This window comes from Podarcis melisellensis (assembly GCF_964234715.1).
Source record: "Podarcis melisellensis genome assembly, chromosome: 3".
In the NCBI taxonomy this organism is placed as follows: Eukaryota; Metazoa; Chordata; class Lepidosauria; order Squamata; family Lacertidae; genus Podarcis; species Podarcis melisellensis.
The window spans coordinates 16,046,784-16,064,276 of record NC_138530.1 but is presented as its reverse complement, the minus strand read 5'-3'; the positions used below and the strand labels follow the sequence as shown (position 1 = coordinate 16,064,276).

The 17,493-nt window shown below is 40.9% G+C and overlaps 1 protein-coding gene across 2 annotated transcripts in view; it reads left to right on the top strand.

Moving 5' to 3' along the window:
* Positions 1 to 17,493, top strand: part of ACSS1 (acyl-CoA synthetase short chain family member 1) — a 36,456-nt gene that overhangs the window by 17,339 nt on the left and 1,624 nt on the right. For both annotated transcript variants that reach the window (XM_081904003.1, XM_081904004.1), the window contains exons 5-13: positions 1,563 to 1,715; positions 3,344 to 3,491; positions 4,831 to 4,968; positions 6,274 to 6,366; positions 11,134 to 11,246; positions 11,713 to 11,839; positions 12,311 to 12,438; positions 13,048 to 13,111; positions 16,107 to 16,225. In XM_081904003.1, the coding sequence (XP_081760129.1) occupies positions 1,563 to 1,715; positions 3,344 to 3,491; positions 4,831 to 4,968; positions 6,274 to 6,366; positions 11,134 to 11,246; positions 11,713 to 11,839; positions 12,311 to 12,438; positions 13,048 to 13,111; positions 16,107 to 16,225 (1,083 nt within the window). The remainder of the gene's footprint in view (positions 1 to 1,562; positions 1,716 to 3,343; positions 3,492 to 4,830; positions 4,969 to 6,273; positions 6,367 to 11,133; positions 11,247 to 11,712; positions 11,840 to 12,310; positions 12,439 to 13,047; positions 13,112 to 16,106; positions 16,226 to 17,493) is intronic.

Genomic DNA, 17,493 nt, shown 5'->3' with positions numbered 1-17,493 from the left:
ATCAAAGGCCAGGCTGAAACTTGGAATTGTTAAGTTAGTGCATCCTTGGATTGCAGCTTCATATCTAGAGATGAGAGTCCAGAAAAACTGGGGAATTTTTTTTGGGGGGGAACCCATTTCCCCCCCATCCCCATTATTTTCTGAAGCTGTTTGTTTGTTTTTGAAAATTAGACACATTTTTGGATTAAGAAATCTTTTACTTCAGAATTACTTTTAAGACAAGGTGTTCATATTCTCCCAAAATGATTTTTAAAACTGTGTAGCAGGAAGACTTAGGTGAGTCTGTGTTCAGTCTTGGATCATGAAAAATTGCAAGCAAAATAAAAAATAAATAAATAGTAGCAATGTAAAATATTATGAAAGAGGAGGTGTATTAATTAAAAACATGTTGGAATAAAACAGTCATCAAAAGGTGGGGAATGATGGAGTATCTACTCCCTTGAGTGGGGGGACCACAACTGAAAAGGTGCTCATTTTGTGCCACCTCTGCACCTCAGATGTCAAGTGGGAGCATGGAGGAGCCTCTCCAAAATTAAACTCTATTCTTGAGCAGGTTCATCCAGCAGGATGTGGTTCTGTAGATAATCATTGTCCCAAGATGTTTCAAAGACCAATGGCAGCAACCACAATTGAGTCTGAACGGATTTCAAATGAGGAAAGTTGGTCAAGGATTGAGCAATATGTATAAATCTCCTGGTCTTAGCAAAAGACCTAGTGACTACGTTTTGAACCAGCTGTTTCTGAACTGTCTTCATGGACAGCCCTGTGTAGAGCACATTGTAGGTCTCCAACCAGGCAGTGACAAAGGTATGTATAACAGAGGTCAGGTCTGATTTCACCTGGTAAGGACACTGCTGACTTACCAAATGAAGATGGTAAGGCGTTCCTGGTCAGTGCCTGCACCTGAGCATCCAAGAGAACTCTCTACCAGCAAACTTACCATTTCAGGAGACATGCAACGCCATCAGTACAGGTTGCGCACATAGATCCAGATCAGCATATCTTCCATTTAGCAGTACTTGTCTGGATTAAACTTCAGTTGATTCACTCTCGTTCAGGTCAAAACTGCCCTCAAAACAGCAGTAAAGAACTTCCACTGTTTCCCCAATTCTTGCTTCTTCCAAGATAACTGAAACAAAAGAGGATGCATGGTCTCAGTTGTAATAGCTCCCAGTGAAGAACAGTGCAATGGACTTGTGGCTCCTGGCTAATTAGTTGGTACACAGCCTCTGGACAATACCGTATCCATACCCAAGGTGTGCCTGGAGTTTACTGGAAATGGCAGCTGTCAGTAGAGTGCAGCACAATAGACTTTGGGCCACTGTTTCTGCACAGAAACATGAAAATGTTTAAATAAACAAAACCACAACTCTATGAATCCAGAACATTGCTTCAGTTTTTATGAAATGGCCCTTTTTTGGATGTTTTTATGTTTAAATATGTGCTGTAAGCCACCAATCAGATGGGTGGGGTATGATGATGTTGTTGGTGATTAATAATAATAATAATAATAATAATAATAATAATAATAATAATACTTCCTCTTTCTTTTCTTTATTTAGGAGATGGCTAAGGAGGTGCCAGTTTGTTCCCCTGAAATAATGGACAGTGAAGATATGCTCTTTATGCTTTATACCTCAGGGAGCACAGGAAAACCTAAAGGGATTGTTCACACCCAAGCTGGCTATCTCCTTTATGCTGCCTTTACGCACAAGGTACACCAGAAATCATATCTCTTGGAAAATAACACTTGTTGTTTTACTATATTAGTAATAATTGTGGAGAACAGATAGTAAAAATAAATTTGTGTGGGGGGAGATGTACTGATGGTTTTTGAAAATGGTGCCTGGTAAAATTTTCTCTGATTCGTTCTGCTACTTAAAGTATAAAAGGTAAAGGTAAAGGTACCCCTGCCCGTACGGACCAGTCTTGCCAGACTCTGGGGTTGTGCGCCCATCTCACTCAAGAGGCCAGGGGCCAGCGCTGTCCGAAGACACTTCCGGGTCACGTGGCCAGTGTGACATCGCTGCTCTGGCGAGCCAGAGCCGCACACGGAAACACCGTTTACCTTCCCGCTAGAAAGCGGTCCCTATTTATCTACTTGCACCCAAGGGTGCTTTCGAACTGCTAGGTTGGCAGGCGCTGGGACCGAGCAACGGGAGCGCACCCCGCCGCGGGGATTCGAACCGCCGACCTTTCGATCGGCAAGCCCTAGGCGCTGAGGCTTTTACCCACAGCGCCACCCGCGTCCCTACTTATATGTATATGCACACCAAAAGTATATGCACACCAAAAGCTGACATTTTAGCCCTAAAATGTCTAAATAATTTATTCAGCTTCAGTATTGAAAAGTATTTTATTCCCTCCATAATTCTGGTTATACATTCTATTGGGCAATGTCACTGACCAGATATTTCATTCACTTATTTACAGCATTTGTATTCTGCTACATAAAATAGATTTCTTTGGGTGGCTTAACAATAAATGAGTGAAAACCGGCAATAAACAAAATAACATACAAAATGAAAAGCTACATAAACACAACAGAAATCAAAACTCATTGCACTCCAAAATGTTAAAACTGAGAAGCGCAGACTACATCAATTAAAAAGCCTGGGTGAATGAAGAGGTATTCATGTTCTGCTGAAAAGGGCTTAAGAACAGTGCTTAGAGCAGGCATAGGCAAACTCCGGCCCTCCAGATGTTTGGGACTACAATTCCCATCATCTCTAGCTAACAGGACCAGTGGTCAGGGATGATGGGAATTGTAGTTCTAAACATTGGAGGGCTGAAGTTTGTTGATGCCTGGCTTAGAGTTTCCCTAAAAGCAACTTCCTAGTTAGTAGTCAATGCCCTCCTTTTTTCTGCTATGAAAAAATGCCTTGGTCATTTTGCTCCTCCCTGCTCACACTGGGACAAATCATCCCATGATCTCTGGCTTACATATGAATTGCGAATCATGGTTTGTTTCACTCCCAGCAATGTTTATTCTTGGCTTGCTGACAATAGTTTGATGGAGCAAAATAAATCATATTTCCCCAAAGAATTCTGGGAACTGTAGCTCTCCTCTCGCAAAGCTACAGTTCCCAGCACCCTTAACAAAATGCAGTTCCCATGATTCCTTGTGGGGAGGCATGTGCTTAAATGTATGGTGTGGATCTGCCCTTGGCCATCACATGAAACCATGAATGTGAAGGGCAAAGTGGCTGTACACCTGTTTTACCACATGAAGTGTACCATATGGTAAATAACTGCTGAAGAATGAAGGAGAGTTTAATTAATTAATTAATTAATTAATTTTAAGCATGTAAACTCTAACCTGCTTTACTGTTCATCTTTGTAGCATGTGTTTGACTACAAGCAAGATGACATTTTTGGCTGTATGGCTGATATTGGTTGGATCACGGGACACAGCTATGTTGTGTATGGACCACTCTGCAATGGAAGCACCACAGTTCTGTTTGAAAGCACTCCAGTCTATCCTAATCCAGGTGCCTTAAGTAAAAACTTAAAGTTTAACTCCTGGGCATAGAAAAGGGCTGTTCATGTAACAACTCCCAGTTTCAAACTCTGGCATCTCCGTATAGGGCTGGGAAAAGATTCCTGTCTATAATCCCCAGAGAGCTACAGTGTAGACACTGCTTGGTATGCACATGATGGTAAACCACAGATTACCATGCAAGAACAATGCACTGGTGCATGCTGCTCAGTTGCCCCCACTTTGCTCCACCCTGCATGCCTCTGGGAGAAACATACCATAAAGTATGGCTTAGCATTACGTGTGACTTGGCACTTGTGGTTGGTTTCTCTCCAAACAAACCACAGGTGGAGTTGTCTTGCTGTTAGTGATTTGAAAAAAAGAAACCAGGAGTGTTGGTTCACACATAATCTGAAACTGAGCATCATAGCAACATAGAGCAGGTACAAACCTGCTGTACCTGGAACTGGGTGTGGAGAATGCAGCTGAATGGGACACAGCTGTGGCAGCTTGTGGAAGCACCTTCCACCTTGGGCCTGGCCATAAAAAACAGGTCTAGAGTGAGAGACTAGGGTGATGTCTGCTGTTTCCAGGCATTCTTCTTGGTGTGAGACTTTTGTGGGTGAGCTGAAAGTTTGTTTGGACCCTGGGTGAGAACCTGGAGGCTGATAGGGAGGGAGTGTCAGAAGTAAAATTAGTTTATATTGACTTCTATATCTTAGTAACCTTCTACTGATGTACTTGTATTAAGATATTAGAAATGAAAATTTTCAGAGGTGATGTAGCAGCTGCCAACCTTCCACCGCATATATTTGATGAATCTGTAGCATAAGGACTGCAGACCAGTGGATGTATGATAAGCTTTGGTCTTAATTGTTAAGAAGAGATTGTCCACATTCACCTGCCAGACACAATCTTGCTATGTGTTTAAGGAGTACAAATGGTATCTCAAATGATCTGTTTTGGCTCAATTTAAAAGGTAGATGTTGATTTTAGTATAGATCAGTGGACTTAACTGTTCCAGCCTTAAACATAAGCCTGTACAAAGTGTTTTGGGTGGGGTATACTAATAGTGGTATCAGCTCAACAACACAAAGCACAATGATGGGCTAGTGTGACAGGCAGAAAATCTATAAAAATATTGGTGATTTGTGCCCATATTACAATGTATGTATTCTCATTGTACTCGAATTATACTGAGCATGTAGTGCTTATGGGAAGACAGGAGTGCCTGGCGTGCTCTGGTCCATGGGGTCACAAAGAGTCGGACACGACTAAACGACTAAACAGCAACAACAAAGTGCTTATGGAGTTCACATAAAAATTTAAGATGACCATTTGGAATTTTGCAGGTCGCTACTGGGAAACTGTTCAAAGGTTAAAAATTAATCAATTTTATTGTGCTCCCACTGCATTGCGATTGCTGCTGAAGTATGGAGATGACTTTGTAAAGAAGTATGACAGATCTTCCCTAACTACACTTGGATCAGGTGAGAATGCACAATTTAAGGCTTTGTTCCGTTTGAAGTCAGTACTGCTGATTTCTATGGAAGCAGATTTTCCCAGTCCTGTAATAATTTTGAGAGAGAGAAGCTTCTTATTCTGTCAGAGATTTATGAGTTAAATCTTGGAAATATCTGAGAGTATGAAGAGTACAGTGCAAATTTTGTTGACAGTGGAAAATGTCATATTATTCTTCAACTGGGAGGTCAGGATCCATATGTGGATCACACTCTGACCTTAGCTGGATTGCACCAGTGGAAGCTTTATCTTCTAAAAAAAGGGGAGAGATAAATAATAACCAGATGGAAAAGGAACACAAGGACTTGTGCCCCACTAATTATTTCTAATTTACCTGCCAAAAGTACTTCTAGCACCCAAGAGTCCAATAATTGAGTGGTTAGAGATGCTTTCAGTAGGTAAAGCTTTTCTCACTCTGGCATGACAAGCTGAAACATCCTTGAATCTCTGCAACTATTAAAATTGCAGGAGGCTTTGATGTCCCTGTTCACAGCTTAGAGAAAAAGTAGAAATATGCAATCAATGATTGAAGTTGGGATCCATCTCAACATTTGGGATTAAAGATGGATCCTGGAGATGATAAGGAAGAAGACTACTTACACAGCCAGTTTAGTCCTGTGTCACACATTGGAGCTGTGAGTGGACTAACCTTGAAATGGTATGGCAAGAGTGCTGTAGAAGCTCCAGTTTGAGCACTGAGTGCACCAGCCAATAAATTATACTTTATTAATCAGACAAAGCACAAATTCATAGGCTGCTGTATTTGCAAGGGCTGGCCACTCTCATACCTCAACAGTAGTAATCTAACTGACAAGATGATGTGAGCTGCCTCTTTTGCAAATATCTGAAGAACATTTTTGATTGTTGCCGTTCTTGGTCTTGTGCACCCAAGTGCTTGTGGCTGTGGAGAAACAACCTGGGAAATTTGGTTCATGACACCCAGCCCCCTTACTCTTTATAGTATCTGCAGTAGATGCAAATACAGACATTTCATTTTCAAAACTTCCAAAGTTTTCTGATTTTTAATTCGCGTTTGTAACTTAAAGGTTTACAAAACCTTTCTTTTTAATTTCATCCTGTTGCTTTATGTCCTATTTTTAGTAGAAAGGACAACCAATTCTGAACATTTTTAGCATGTTTCTCTACCAGTTCTTCTTTTTGCTAAACATATCCAGTTCCTTCAGTCATTCTTAATATGATTGTTGATCAGTTACCAAATATAAAATACTTTTGGCAGAACTCGCAATTCTTCCTTTTACTATTTTGGATTTTAGTGGGAGAACCCATAAACCATGAAGCTTGGCAGTGGTTCTACAATGTGGTAGGAGAGGGACGCTGTTCTCTTGTGGACACTTGGTGGCAAACAGGTAAAAATAAATGACAGTTTTAAAAATCTTTCTACCCGTCCCCCTTCACACACGTACACACAGTGCATTGTGCACAATAAACATTGTGTGTTTATTGGGTAGCTGCTAGCATCCTGTTTAAAGCCATCTTATCAGGCTAGAGGAACAAGAAATGGCTTGTGCAACAACCTCTAGGCCTTTGGAACTGCCTGGGGCATCTGACCTTGGTGCAAGTCTTCAAACTACTGACTTCTTAATACTAAGGGGATATCTCTAAATTATAAACTCTCATTACAAAAGAGCCTAGGGTTCGGATCCCCTGAGCTGTTTTGTGACAACACCCCTGAAGTTAGTCTATCTAGTTTAAATATTTATTTGAAAATAGAATGATTTTTTCCATTATTGCTGATGCTCAGAAGCAGAAACCTTAATCTCTCAAAAGCTTTATACCCAATGCAAAAACAAATGCACACATTCCTGTGAGAGGATTTATTATCTCCTTTGGATATAAATGGTAGTGGTAAGAATAATTCGCATGGAGTGTTTATGAGGATATAGAATGTGAGTTGATTTGCCATCGTGTTAGTTCAATTGCACATCTCACAATCAATTTAAAAATAGCTCATTAATTGCTGTTTATCCGCTCTGGAACATAGCTCTCTGAAGCAGCAGCATGCCACAAGATAATCAACTTGAACAGGCATAAAGATTAACAAATCAGGCTTTACGAATCCATTTGAAAGCATTTGGATGAGTGGATAAGTGAGAGGGAGATTATGAGTGTGTGTGTGTGTGTGTGTGTGTGTGTGTGTGTAACAGGGAGCTCATTGTGCACATCTTGTGTTAATATATTTGCAAAGTTTGATCAAGCTCTACACCGTAGCATAATTTTCAGATCCAGTGTTCAATGAACCTTTAGCCCTCAAACCAGAGGTAGCTTGCCTTATAGGAGGTCAGATTGTTTGTCCATCTCACCCAGTATTTTCTATTGTGTCTGAGAGTGTCTGCCAAGAGTCTTGGGCAGAAATCTTTCTAATCACCTGCTATGTTTAACTGGAGAGGCCAATAATTTTCAGTATGCAAAGCATGTGCTTCGGTGATTAACTGTGTTTCTTTCCCATTTATTTTGGGGACTTACACAAAATTGAATCTGAAAAATCTGGTAAAATAAGAATAAAAATCATTTGATGCTAGAAAGACAGCAGCCAGTTCTAGGGGAGCTTCCCTGGGGCAATATTCCAGAGCTATAGCCCTTTCCGGGTAACCATCTACTTCACCTATGAAGGCAGGGGAACCTGCACAAGTGTCCCTGAGCCTCAGGTAGTAAGAGTTTAGCAGCTGAGCAGGTTTGTGTGGGAACAAGTTGCCCTTCAGGTAATCTAGTCCCAAGCCTCATAATAATACCAGCATTTAATTCAAGGTTAGCACAGAAATATCTAAGCATGGAACAGCAAACTCCAGAACATTAAACAATGCAGACTTGCCTGCATTGTGGGCTGAGCAAGATCTAGTTGCTCAGCTCCACTCCCTTGCCTCAGAAGCCCAGAACAGGCTCTGCAGTCTAGCAGACAGAAGCCAAAAACTGACACCAAGGATGTGGGCAAAAACGGTCATAATCCTTTTACCATAGAGACATTTCTGACACCATATTAGGATTTGATTTTTATTCTGAGAGTTTTTTGTAAGGTGCTTTGGCAAGACTTTTGAGGTTATATAGTATTCTAAACAAAAGTTTGTCACGACACCAAAAGGATGCATGGACTATGGCGTGGTGCTAAATGCAGCTTGAATATTCAGATACTACTGTGGTTAATGAATCTAGCAAATTTCAAGTATTCAAAGCATTTTGGGTACATTGTATTATTAATCTTAATAGCCTGTAATGTAGGAATTATTATCTCCCTTTTCAGATAGGCGGCTAAGAATTTAGTGGCTTGTCTATGAGTTTTTTTTTAGGTGAATGTGAAATTTAGGGTTTAACTACACATACCACATACATGCATGTGCCTTAGGCCTGACACTAGCTTCAGAAAGTTGTTGCTGTTTTTAGTTGAGAAGCAATGGGCTTGGGTAAGGAGTGCTCAACCTTTTCCCTATTCACTATGTCTCTTGCACAGTTCTGTTTCTAGTTTTACTATTCTGCCAATTTCTAAACTGACTTTCATCCATCAAGATCCCAGAGTGGTTCTAAAATAATTACATTAACACAATAAAATGTAGTCATTGAGAAGCATTGTGATATAATTTTCTTTGAAGCACCTTTTTAAGATAACCAACAAACCAATAGCACCTAGTACCCAAATCCAATTAAAAAAAACTAAAGCAAGAACCATTAACTGTTGTTTAAGATGCATACCAATGCAGCACTTAAGTTTGAGAGAAAATAATGATAACTATATGGGAACAATTCTCAAGTTGAAACTCAAGTCTTGGAAGTCAGTACTATACACTTCATACCCTTTCCCTGTTGAGCGTTGATGTGCTTGTGATTATTTAACATGTGAATTTATTTCAGTTTCCTTTCTTATAAAAGGAGTAGAGTGTTCTGTTTCCCCAGTTAAGAGGACAAACAGGATAAAGGGACTAATGCCTTAAAAGTGCTATATGCACGATAAATAGTAACAATAGCTTTAATGTATTTTGCAGTGATTTGTAATTAGGGCAAACATCCATTACCTTTGAGACATCCCAAATAATTTCCCTGTTAGCATATAAGCCATGTTTGAGCCCTGATCTCCATAAATAGGGGGTGGGGTAGGGAGATGAAGGATTGCTGTTTTGTGCCAACTAGGACAGCCCTACCCTCTCCTTTTCCAACCTTCACAGGTCAATCAGGAGACAAAATCCCTAGATATGAATAGCAAAAATTACACATTTACCAGTAGCTCTTCATTTGCAGTAAATCACAGTTATCAAAGGAATTGAATACAACTGTTGGATATGGCTTTCTTTATTTGTAGGGCCTAATATTCCGGCGGTTTTATTACTTTTGCTTCTTTTTGTGTGTCTGTTAGTGTTAGGCTATAAAAGATCTGATTAAGGTTGAAATCTCTGATCTGATTTAACATTTATCCTGAGAGAAATGAGGAAAGAATGATTAAGAGGCTCAGTCCTGAATTGAAAATAATCGCAGAATGCCCATAATGGGTGGGAGAATCTAATCCTATATAATAATAGTATTTTAGTCTCATAAACCGCTTTTCAAGCAAACCACTTGAAGTGCTGTGAAAACAGCACAAGGAAGCACATTCCATAATATCCTTGCACTTCTACCACTGCTGTTGAAATTACTTGCTAAGTGTATGAAATTGGGTTGAATACAATTTTCTTGGCAGCTTCATGTTGGGGAGAGAAATAAAACAAGCTGCGTCCCTGTATTTTTGCACAGGAACTGATACCTTCCCTATACTAGTCACAGCAACATGTTAAGAACTTGTCCCCAAAGATGCCACTATAGATGCTTTAGTGTGGTTTCATGAAGTGACTATAGTCCCATTGGCACCAGCATAGCCAGTTGTCAGGGATGATAGGAACTGTAGTCCAAGAACATATGGGAATCTATAGTTGCTTGCCCCTCCTTTAAGATGTGGTTGTCTCCCCCACCCAGCAGCATCCATCTTTTTCCATTGTGGATGGTTTGGCAGTCCATATAACATAGGCTAGAAATCTAAATTTTAACCTGGATCTGCAGGTGCCCATTCTTGCTCTTAACCATTGTGTGGCTAGGGACAGAGACAAAATTGAGTTTGTTAAAAAGGAGCTTGCCAAGGAAAATTTTATGCCTGGGAGAATAATCATTTCTGTGGCTCTTGATAATGCTGGACTTCTGGTGTAGTATACCCACCCTTGGGAGTCCAGATTGATGGGGATCCTGTGGGAGATGGTATCTATGTACAAAGCATGGTCTGAAGACACATGGCACAGCAGTTTAGTTGAAGCTAAAGTTCTGGTCAGTGCCTGGGAGCCCCATGTATGCTGCCTGGAGTTTTATCATGGGAAAAAAGCACTACATATATATATATATATATATATATATATATATATATATATATATATATGTCATAAATAGATCCATTGTCTATCCATGGGCTTTTGTTAACCTCTCAGTAGCCCTTACCCATACTTGCTCATCATCATCAGAGTCTAGTCAAGTTGGAATCCACCAACTTGCAATACAAGATGAAGTTTGGGTTCATTCTTGTCATGCCTTTACATGAGCCACCCTACCAATTATTGCTTGTTTCTCCTGGCAGCCTGAGAAGACTAGATTAGAAGTCTCTGTACTGTCACTGACAGATGGGTTGCATCTAGAAATGCTGTATTTCTTACCTTCCAGTGTTCTCTCTCCCGTCTGCCTGCCTGAGTGGGAGAGTCCCCCCCCCCCCGCTAAAATAAACACAGATCATTTTATTGATGGGGATTTCACTAACTGGAAATTTGGGAAACTGAAAAGAAGCAAGTAAGGCCCCACTATATAATAATGCTTATATTTATGTGTGTGAGTTTGCCTTCAGAGGTTTGAGACTGGGGTGGCAGTCAAATCTTATACCTTCAGATATTCTGCCTCTCAGATGAAAAGACTCCCTGCAAGGCATGGAATGGAATTATTTGTTATATATTGGAATTGTTTGCAAGGTTGTTCTACGTATTTTTAAAGAGTTCAATCCACTTCCCATTGCAATGAATAATAAACCTGCTATTGTTTTTATTGGGGCTACATTGTACTGTAGCCTACAGGAGAGCAGAGGATGCATGAATTTCAATTGCTTTCCACCATTTTTCTTCCAGAAACTGGTGGCATTTGCATCGCTCCTCGGCCTTCAGAAAAAGGAGCTGAGATCATTCCTGCCATAGCAATGCGGCCTTTCTATGGGATTACCCCAGTATTGATGGATGAAAAGGTGAGATTTGTTAAAATATGATCAATGAACATTCAAAGACATAGTGCCTTTTTGGTATATGTATTGTTCCTACCTAAACTCCCAAATCATTGTTTCATATCTACCTACCTACCTACCTACCTATCTCAAACATTAATAAAATCCTGGATAAATGGTTTGCTGCAAAGGATTGAGAAACTTAGACAGGTGTTAAGGATTGCTTATCATTTATTATTTTCTTTCAGGTCAGACCTGCTATCCAGATAGGACTTTACTTTTGTTAAGGAAATTGCTGACTGTATCAATGCTCTCTAGTCTAGGACTTTGATAGAAGGTTGTGGTTCTCTTGCTGGTTCTAGCATTTATGCTGCTAATGTCCTAAATTGTAAATGTTAATGAAACATACAGTTAGGCAGTATAGTTCAGCTTTTGCAACATCTCTGTTTAATTGTTATATTGACAGTTGCTCCTTTTTTTGGACTCTCAGGGAAATGTTTTAGAAGGCAACGATGTCTCTGGAGCTCTCTGCATAGCACAGCCTTGGCCAGGTATAGCAAGGACCATCTATGGAGACCACCAGAGATTTGTAGAAGCTTATTTCAAAGCTTACCCAGGTGAGAGTGGAAACACTGGTGCAAGTAGTGCATCATAATTTTTGCATAAGCTGCTGACTCTTTTCTTTTGACAGTACTGTATGGCATATGTAACACTTCAAAAAAGAAAGAAAAATCAAATTTGTACCAGCAATTTCTGTACAAGCTGGATATTGCACCTTGTATTATCCAAGCCAGTTAAGCATATGTGTGTATATATGTAAAACCAACAGTGACAAAAATGAAAAGTTCTGAAACATATTTACTAATTGGTGTTGTTTAAACATTATTTTATGTACATACTTCTAAAATGTCACCTATGGCATGGGTTATTTCCTCCCATTTTTAAAAAAATTTATCAATGAGTAGTTATGAATCATGTTCACACATACAAATTATTCTGTAAGGACTAATGGAAAGTGTCCATTCTGATGTTGAATTTTAGTGCTGCCATCAAAGGCATTAACTGACACTGCTTGTTTGTTGTTACAGGTTATTATTTTACAGGTGATGGTGCTTATAGAACTAAAGAAGGCTATTACCAGATAACGGGGCGAATGGATGATGTCCTCAACATCAGTGGGCACAGACTTGGAACTGCAGAGATTGAAGATGCTATGGTAATTTCTAGGGCAATGAAAAGTGTTGGCCCTAATTAAGTCAAGTCAGTGGGAATATAACTGACCATCAGGGAACCACACTAATCCACAAGATTTTCATTTTAGGGCTTGCTCACATATTGATATTCATTGACATCTTCATTGTGGCATTAAGAGATAACTTGCTTATGTGGTTACAGATTAGTTACCACAGACAGTCTAGCACCTAATATCACCATAAACACAATTATTAAGAAGGAAACGGTTCACACATCTGGTGAAGAGTCGGTGGCTGATGAGAGATCAAGGCCTAGTCTTTTCAAATGGATTAGAGGGTAAACTCTGGAATACCACATCAGACTACATATAAGAAAATACCCTTGTATATACAAAACAATATATTGTGAAGTGGTGTTCTAGCCTAACCGTCTCACTGATCTGCCAGATTTGAGTGCGTAGGAACCTCTTTTCTTTTTTCCATGGAGTAACGTTCCATTACAGAAACTGCTGGTGGCAGTTTGAAGAACTAGGCCCAAGTGACATGCATACATGTATACATGAATCTATTCATGCAACTTGTAAAAGGAAGTTATGAAGCATAACTTTATTTTTTTATTTGTCTTTTTAAAGGATGAACATCCTGCAGTACCTGAAACAGCAGTGATTAGTTATCCACATGATATCAAAGGGGAAGGTAAGCAAATGAAATGTTTTGAAGATATTATTCAAATACTTAATTTCATGTTTAATGATTGCTTTTTATAGGTTCAGATAAGGAAAGGTATGGTTTAATAGAAAAAAAGAATAGATTCTATTTCAGGTGCCCCTGTTACCAGTTTGATCAGATGTGCAGAATCGGAATTTTAAAACATACTGCCGGATTAATAGTATTTCGTTGAAATGAAATGCTTTTGCTTAAAACATTTAGCAACAGGATTTGTATATGAAGTTTAACAGGGTCAGCTTTTAAACCAAATTCATGATACCTTGATCCAAGAATTCTCGCACAAGGAGTAGTGCTTTTGATTTCTCATATTTGATTCTCTTTTGGTACATAAGGAAGCACATGTAGAATAATCCAGTATTTATATATTTATAAGATTTCTTACCTACCTGTCACCATGTAGAACATGAGCCGCTTAATCTCAGGATCATGGGTTTGAGCCCACTTTGGGCAAAAGATTCCTGCATTGCAGGGGGTTGGACTAGACCAGTGTTTTTCAACCTTTTTTGGGCAAAGGCACACTTGTTTCATGAAAAAAATCATGAGGCACACCACCATTAGAAAATGTTAATAAAATTAACTCTGTGCCTATATTGACTATATATAAAGTAATTCTCTTGAATAGGAATCAAATAAACACAAAGAAAGTATTTTATAATTACTTTATTATGAAATAGTAAGTAAACAGAAATATGAAAAATTATAAAATACTTTATTTTTAAATCTTTCGAATTTTTCAATTTTTCCCACGGCACACCGGGCAACATCTCGTGGCACACTAGTGTGCCGCGGAACAGTGGTTGAAAAACACTGGACTAGACAATCCTCATGGTCCCTTCCAACTCCCTAGTTCTATGATTCTTTAAGAAGTTTGAACACCTTCGTATTTTGAGGAATCATTACTCAAAATGTGGCATGATTTGGCATTAAAGCTGCAATGCTATACACACTTACTTGAGATTAAATCCCATTTAACTCATATGACTCCCCTTTAAGTAGACATAATAATAATAATAATAATAATAATAATTTATTATTTATACCCCGCCCATCTGGCTGAGTTTCCCCAGCCACTCTGGGCGGCTCCCAATCAGTGTTAAAAACAGTACAGCATTACATATTAAAAACTTCCCTGAACAGGGCTGCCTTAAGATGTTTTCTGAATGTCAGGTAATTCTTTATCTCTTTGACATCTGATGGGAGGGCGTTCCACAGGGCGGGCGCCACTACCGAGAAGGCCCTCTGTCTGGTTCCCTGTAGCCTCACTTCTCGCAATGACGGAACCGCCAGAAGGCCCTCGGCACTGGATCTCAGTGTCCGGGCTGAACGATGGGGGTGGAGACGCTCCTTCAGGTATACAGGACTGAGGCCGTTTAGGGCTTTAAAGGTCAGCACCAACACTTTGAATCGTGCTCGGAAACGTACTGGGAGCCAGTGCAGATCTCTCAGAACCGGTGTTATGTGGTCTCGGCGGCCACTCCCAGTCACCAGTCTAGCTGCCGCATTCTGGATTAATTGCAGTTTCCGGGTCACCTTCAAAGGTAGCCCCACGTAGAGCGCGTTGCAGTAGTCCAAGCGTGAGATAACTAGAGCATGCACCACTCTGGCGAGACAGTCCGCGGGGAGGTAGGGTCTTAGCCTGCGTACCAGGTGGAGCTGGTAGACAGCTGCCCTGGACACAGAGTTAACCTGCGCCTCCATGGACAGCTGTGAGTCCAAAATGACTCCCAGGCTGCGCACCTGGTCCTTCAGGGGCACAGTTACCCCATTCAGGACCAGGGAATCCTCCACACCTGCCCGCCTCCTGTCCCCCAAAAACAGTACTTCTGTCTTGTCAGGATTCAACCTCAATCTGTTAGCCGCCATCCAACCTCCAACCGCCTCCAGGCACTCACACAGGACCTTCACCGCCTTCACTGGTTCTGATTTAAAGGAGAGGTAGAGCTGGGTGTCATCTGCATACTGATGAACACCCAGCCCAAACCCCCTGATGATCTCTCCCAGCGGCTTCATATAGATATTAAAAAGCATGGGGGAGAGGACAGAGCCCTGAGGCACCCCACAAGTGAGAGCCCAGGGGTCTGAACACTCACCCCCCACCACCACTTTCTGGACACGGCCCAGGAGGAAGGAGCGGAACCACTGTATGACAGTGCCCCCAGCTCCCAGCCCCTCTAGACGGTCCAGAAGGATGTTATGGTCGATGGTGTCAAAGGCCGCTGAGAGATCCAGCAGAACTAGGAAACAGCTCTCACCTTTGTCCCTAGCCCGCCGGAGATCAACAACCAGCGCGACCAAGGCAGTTTCAGTCCCATGGTGAGGCCTGAATCCCGATTGGAAGGGATCCAAATGGTCCGTTTCCTCCAGGCGTGCTTGGAGTTGTTCAGCAACCACCCGCTCAATCACCTTGCCCAAGAATGGCAGATTTGAGACTGGGCGATAGTTGGCCAAATTGGCCGGGTCTAAATATGTTTTTTTAAGAAGCGGTTTAATGACCGCCTCTTTCAGCGGGTCTGGGAAGGCTCCCTCACAGAGGGAAGCATTCACCACCCCGCAGAGCCCATCGCCCAGCGCTTCCCGGCTCGCTTTTATCAGCCAGGATGGGCAAGGATCAAGGAGACAGGTGGTCGGTTTCACTCGTCCAAGCAGCCTGTCCACATCCTCGGAGGTGGTTGTGTAAGTCTGCACTGCAATAATATTTTCACAACTGTATCTGAGAATGGTACTTGAATTTTAAACATTTTTAAACAATGAAGAAAAACTACATTGATCAGAACAGGAATTTTAGCATAATTTCTTAACTTGACTAGAAAAGAATATCCTTACAGCCATTGCTTTAGGCAAGACTTTCACACTTCATTGCACTCAGCAATGGGCTATTCTACATGTGCTGTCTTATGTAGTGAAAAGGAAGAGTGGAGAGTTGTTTAATGTATAGTAAATGAACTTTGGTCCTTTCTTCCAGCTGCATTTGCTTTCATAGTTCTAAAAGATGAGAAAGCACATCCAGAAACCGTTACCAAAGAGCTAAGGGCAATAGTTGCCTCCAGGATAGCCAAGTATGCTGTGCCTGATCATGTTCTGGTAAGTTCTTCAGGATCAGAATTTGTCTTTAATAATGTCAGGCTACAGGGGGTCAACATGCATCTACTGACCTTCCTTATGGCACTGGGGACAATTTCTAGAGGAGGAACAAGTATCTCCCAGACTCCTCTCAGACTAGTTTGTACCTCCTCTCAGACTAGTTTGTACCTTGTTTGATTAAAGGGACTTAGCAGTGATCACCTGTTTCCCACTTCCTTCTTTAACAGTGAAATGGGGACAGCTGTTTGTGGGGGCAGGTTGTCCATTATTGACTAGAAGTGCTTGGGCAGTACAATTGATCTACATTATTCATAGGCTTTTTTAATTTTGGGAATCCATAATTTTAAGAGGAATAACTCCAGTCATGTTTCTTTGAATGCAGTTGCCTTCGTTTAGTAATGGCCAGACAGATTTTTCTTGATTTTTCAAGCACTGCATTAGCCTGATGACCCTTGAACTAGGGGGTGACTTTCTTTTACTTCCAAAATATATTGTCCTGTTATAGTGCTACTGCTGTACACAAAACTTACTTCATGATTAATTCCCTTAGAGTCCTTTTATAATATGACATTACTAAGCCTTGTACAAAACCCTGGCTTCATATTACTAGACTGTTGTTGTTTTTCGAAGCCTAAGTTCCTCCTACTTGACTTGTGCCACTGTTATTCTTTGTCCTCTGTACATATACCACTTTTCTTTTAAAGGTAGTATCAGAGGTGTCTTTTGGCATATATTTACATTTACCACTTCATGAACATGGCTAAAAGATCACATAGGCACAAAACAATGGCACTGTCAAGATGCAAAGGGTAACCTATTATAGGTGCTCTGGTCCATGGGGTCATGAAGAGTTGGACATGACTGAACGACTAAACAACAATAAAACCTATTACAGTGGTGCCCCGCAAGACGAACGCCTCGCAAGACGAAAAACCCGCTAGACGAAAGGGTTTTCCGTTTTGGAGGCGCTTCGTAAAACGAATTCCCCTATGGGGTTGCTTCGCAAGACGGAAAAAATCTTGCATCCCCCCGTGGGTTTTTTTCGCTTTTTTCGCCCTTTTCTTAAGCCGCTAAGCCGCTTATCAGCTGTTCCGCTGATAAGCCGCTTAACAGCTGATCCCTGGAAGCCGCTTGACAGCTGTATAGCTAATCCGCTAAGCTGTCAATGGGCTTGCTTCGCAAGACGAAAAAACCGCTATACGAAGAGCCTCACGGAACGGATTAATTTCGTCTTGCGAGGCACCACTGTATAAGAATGTGCCGTCAGG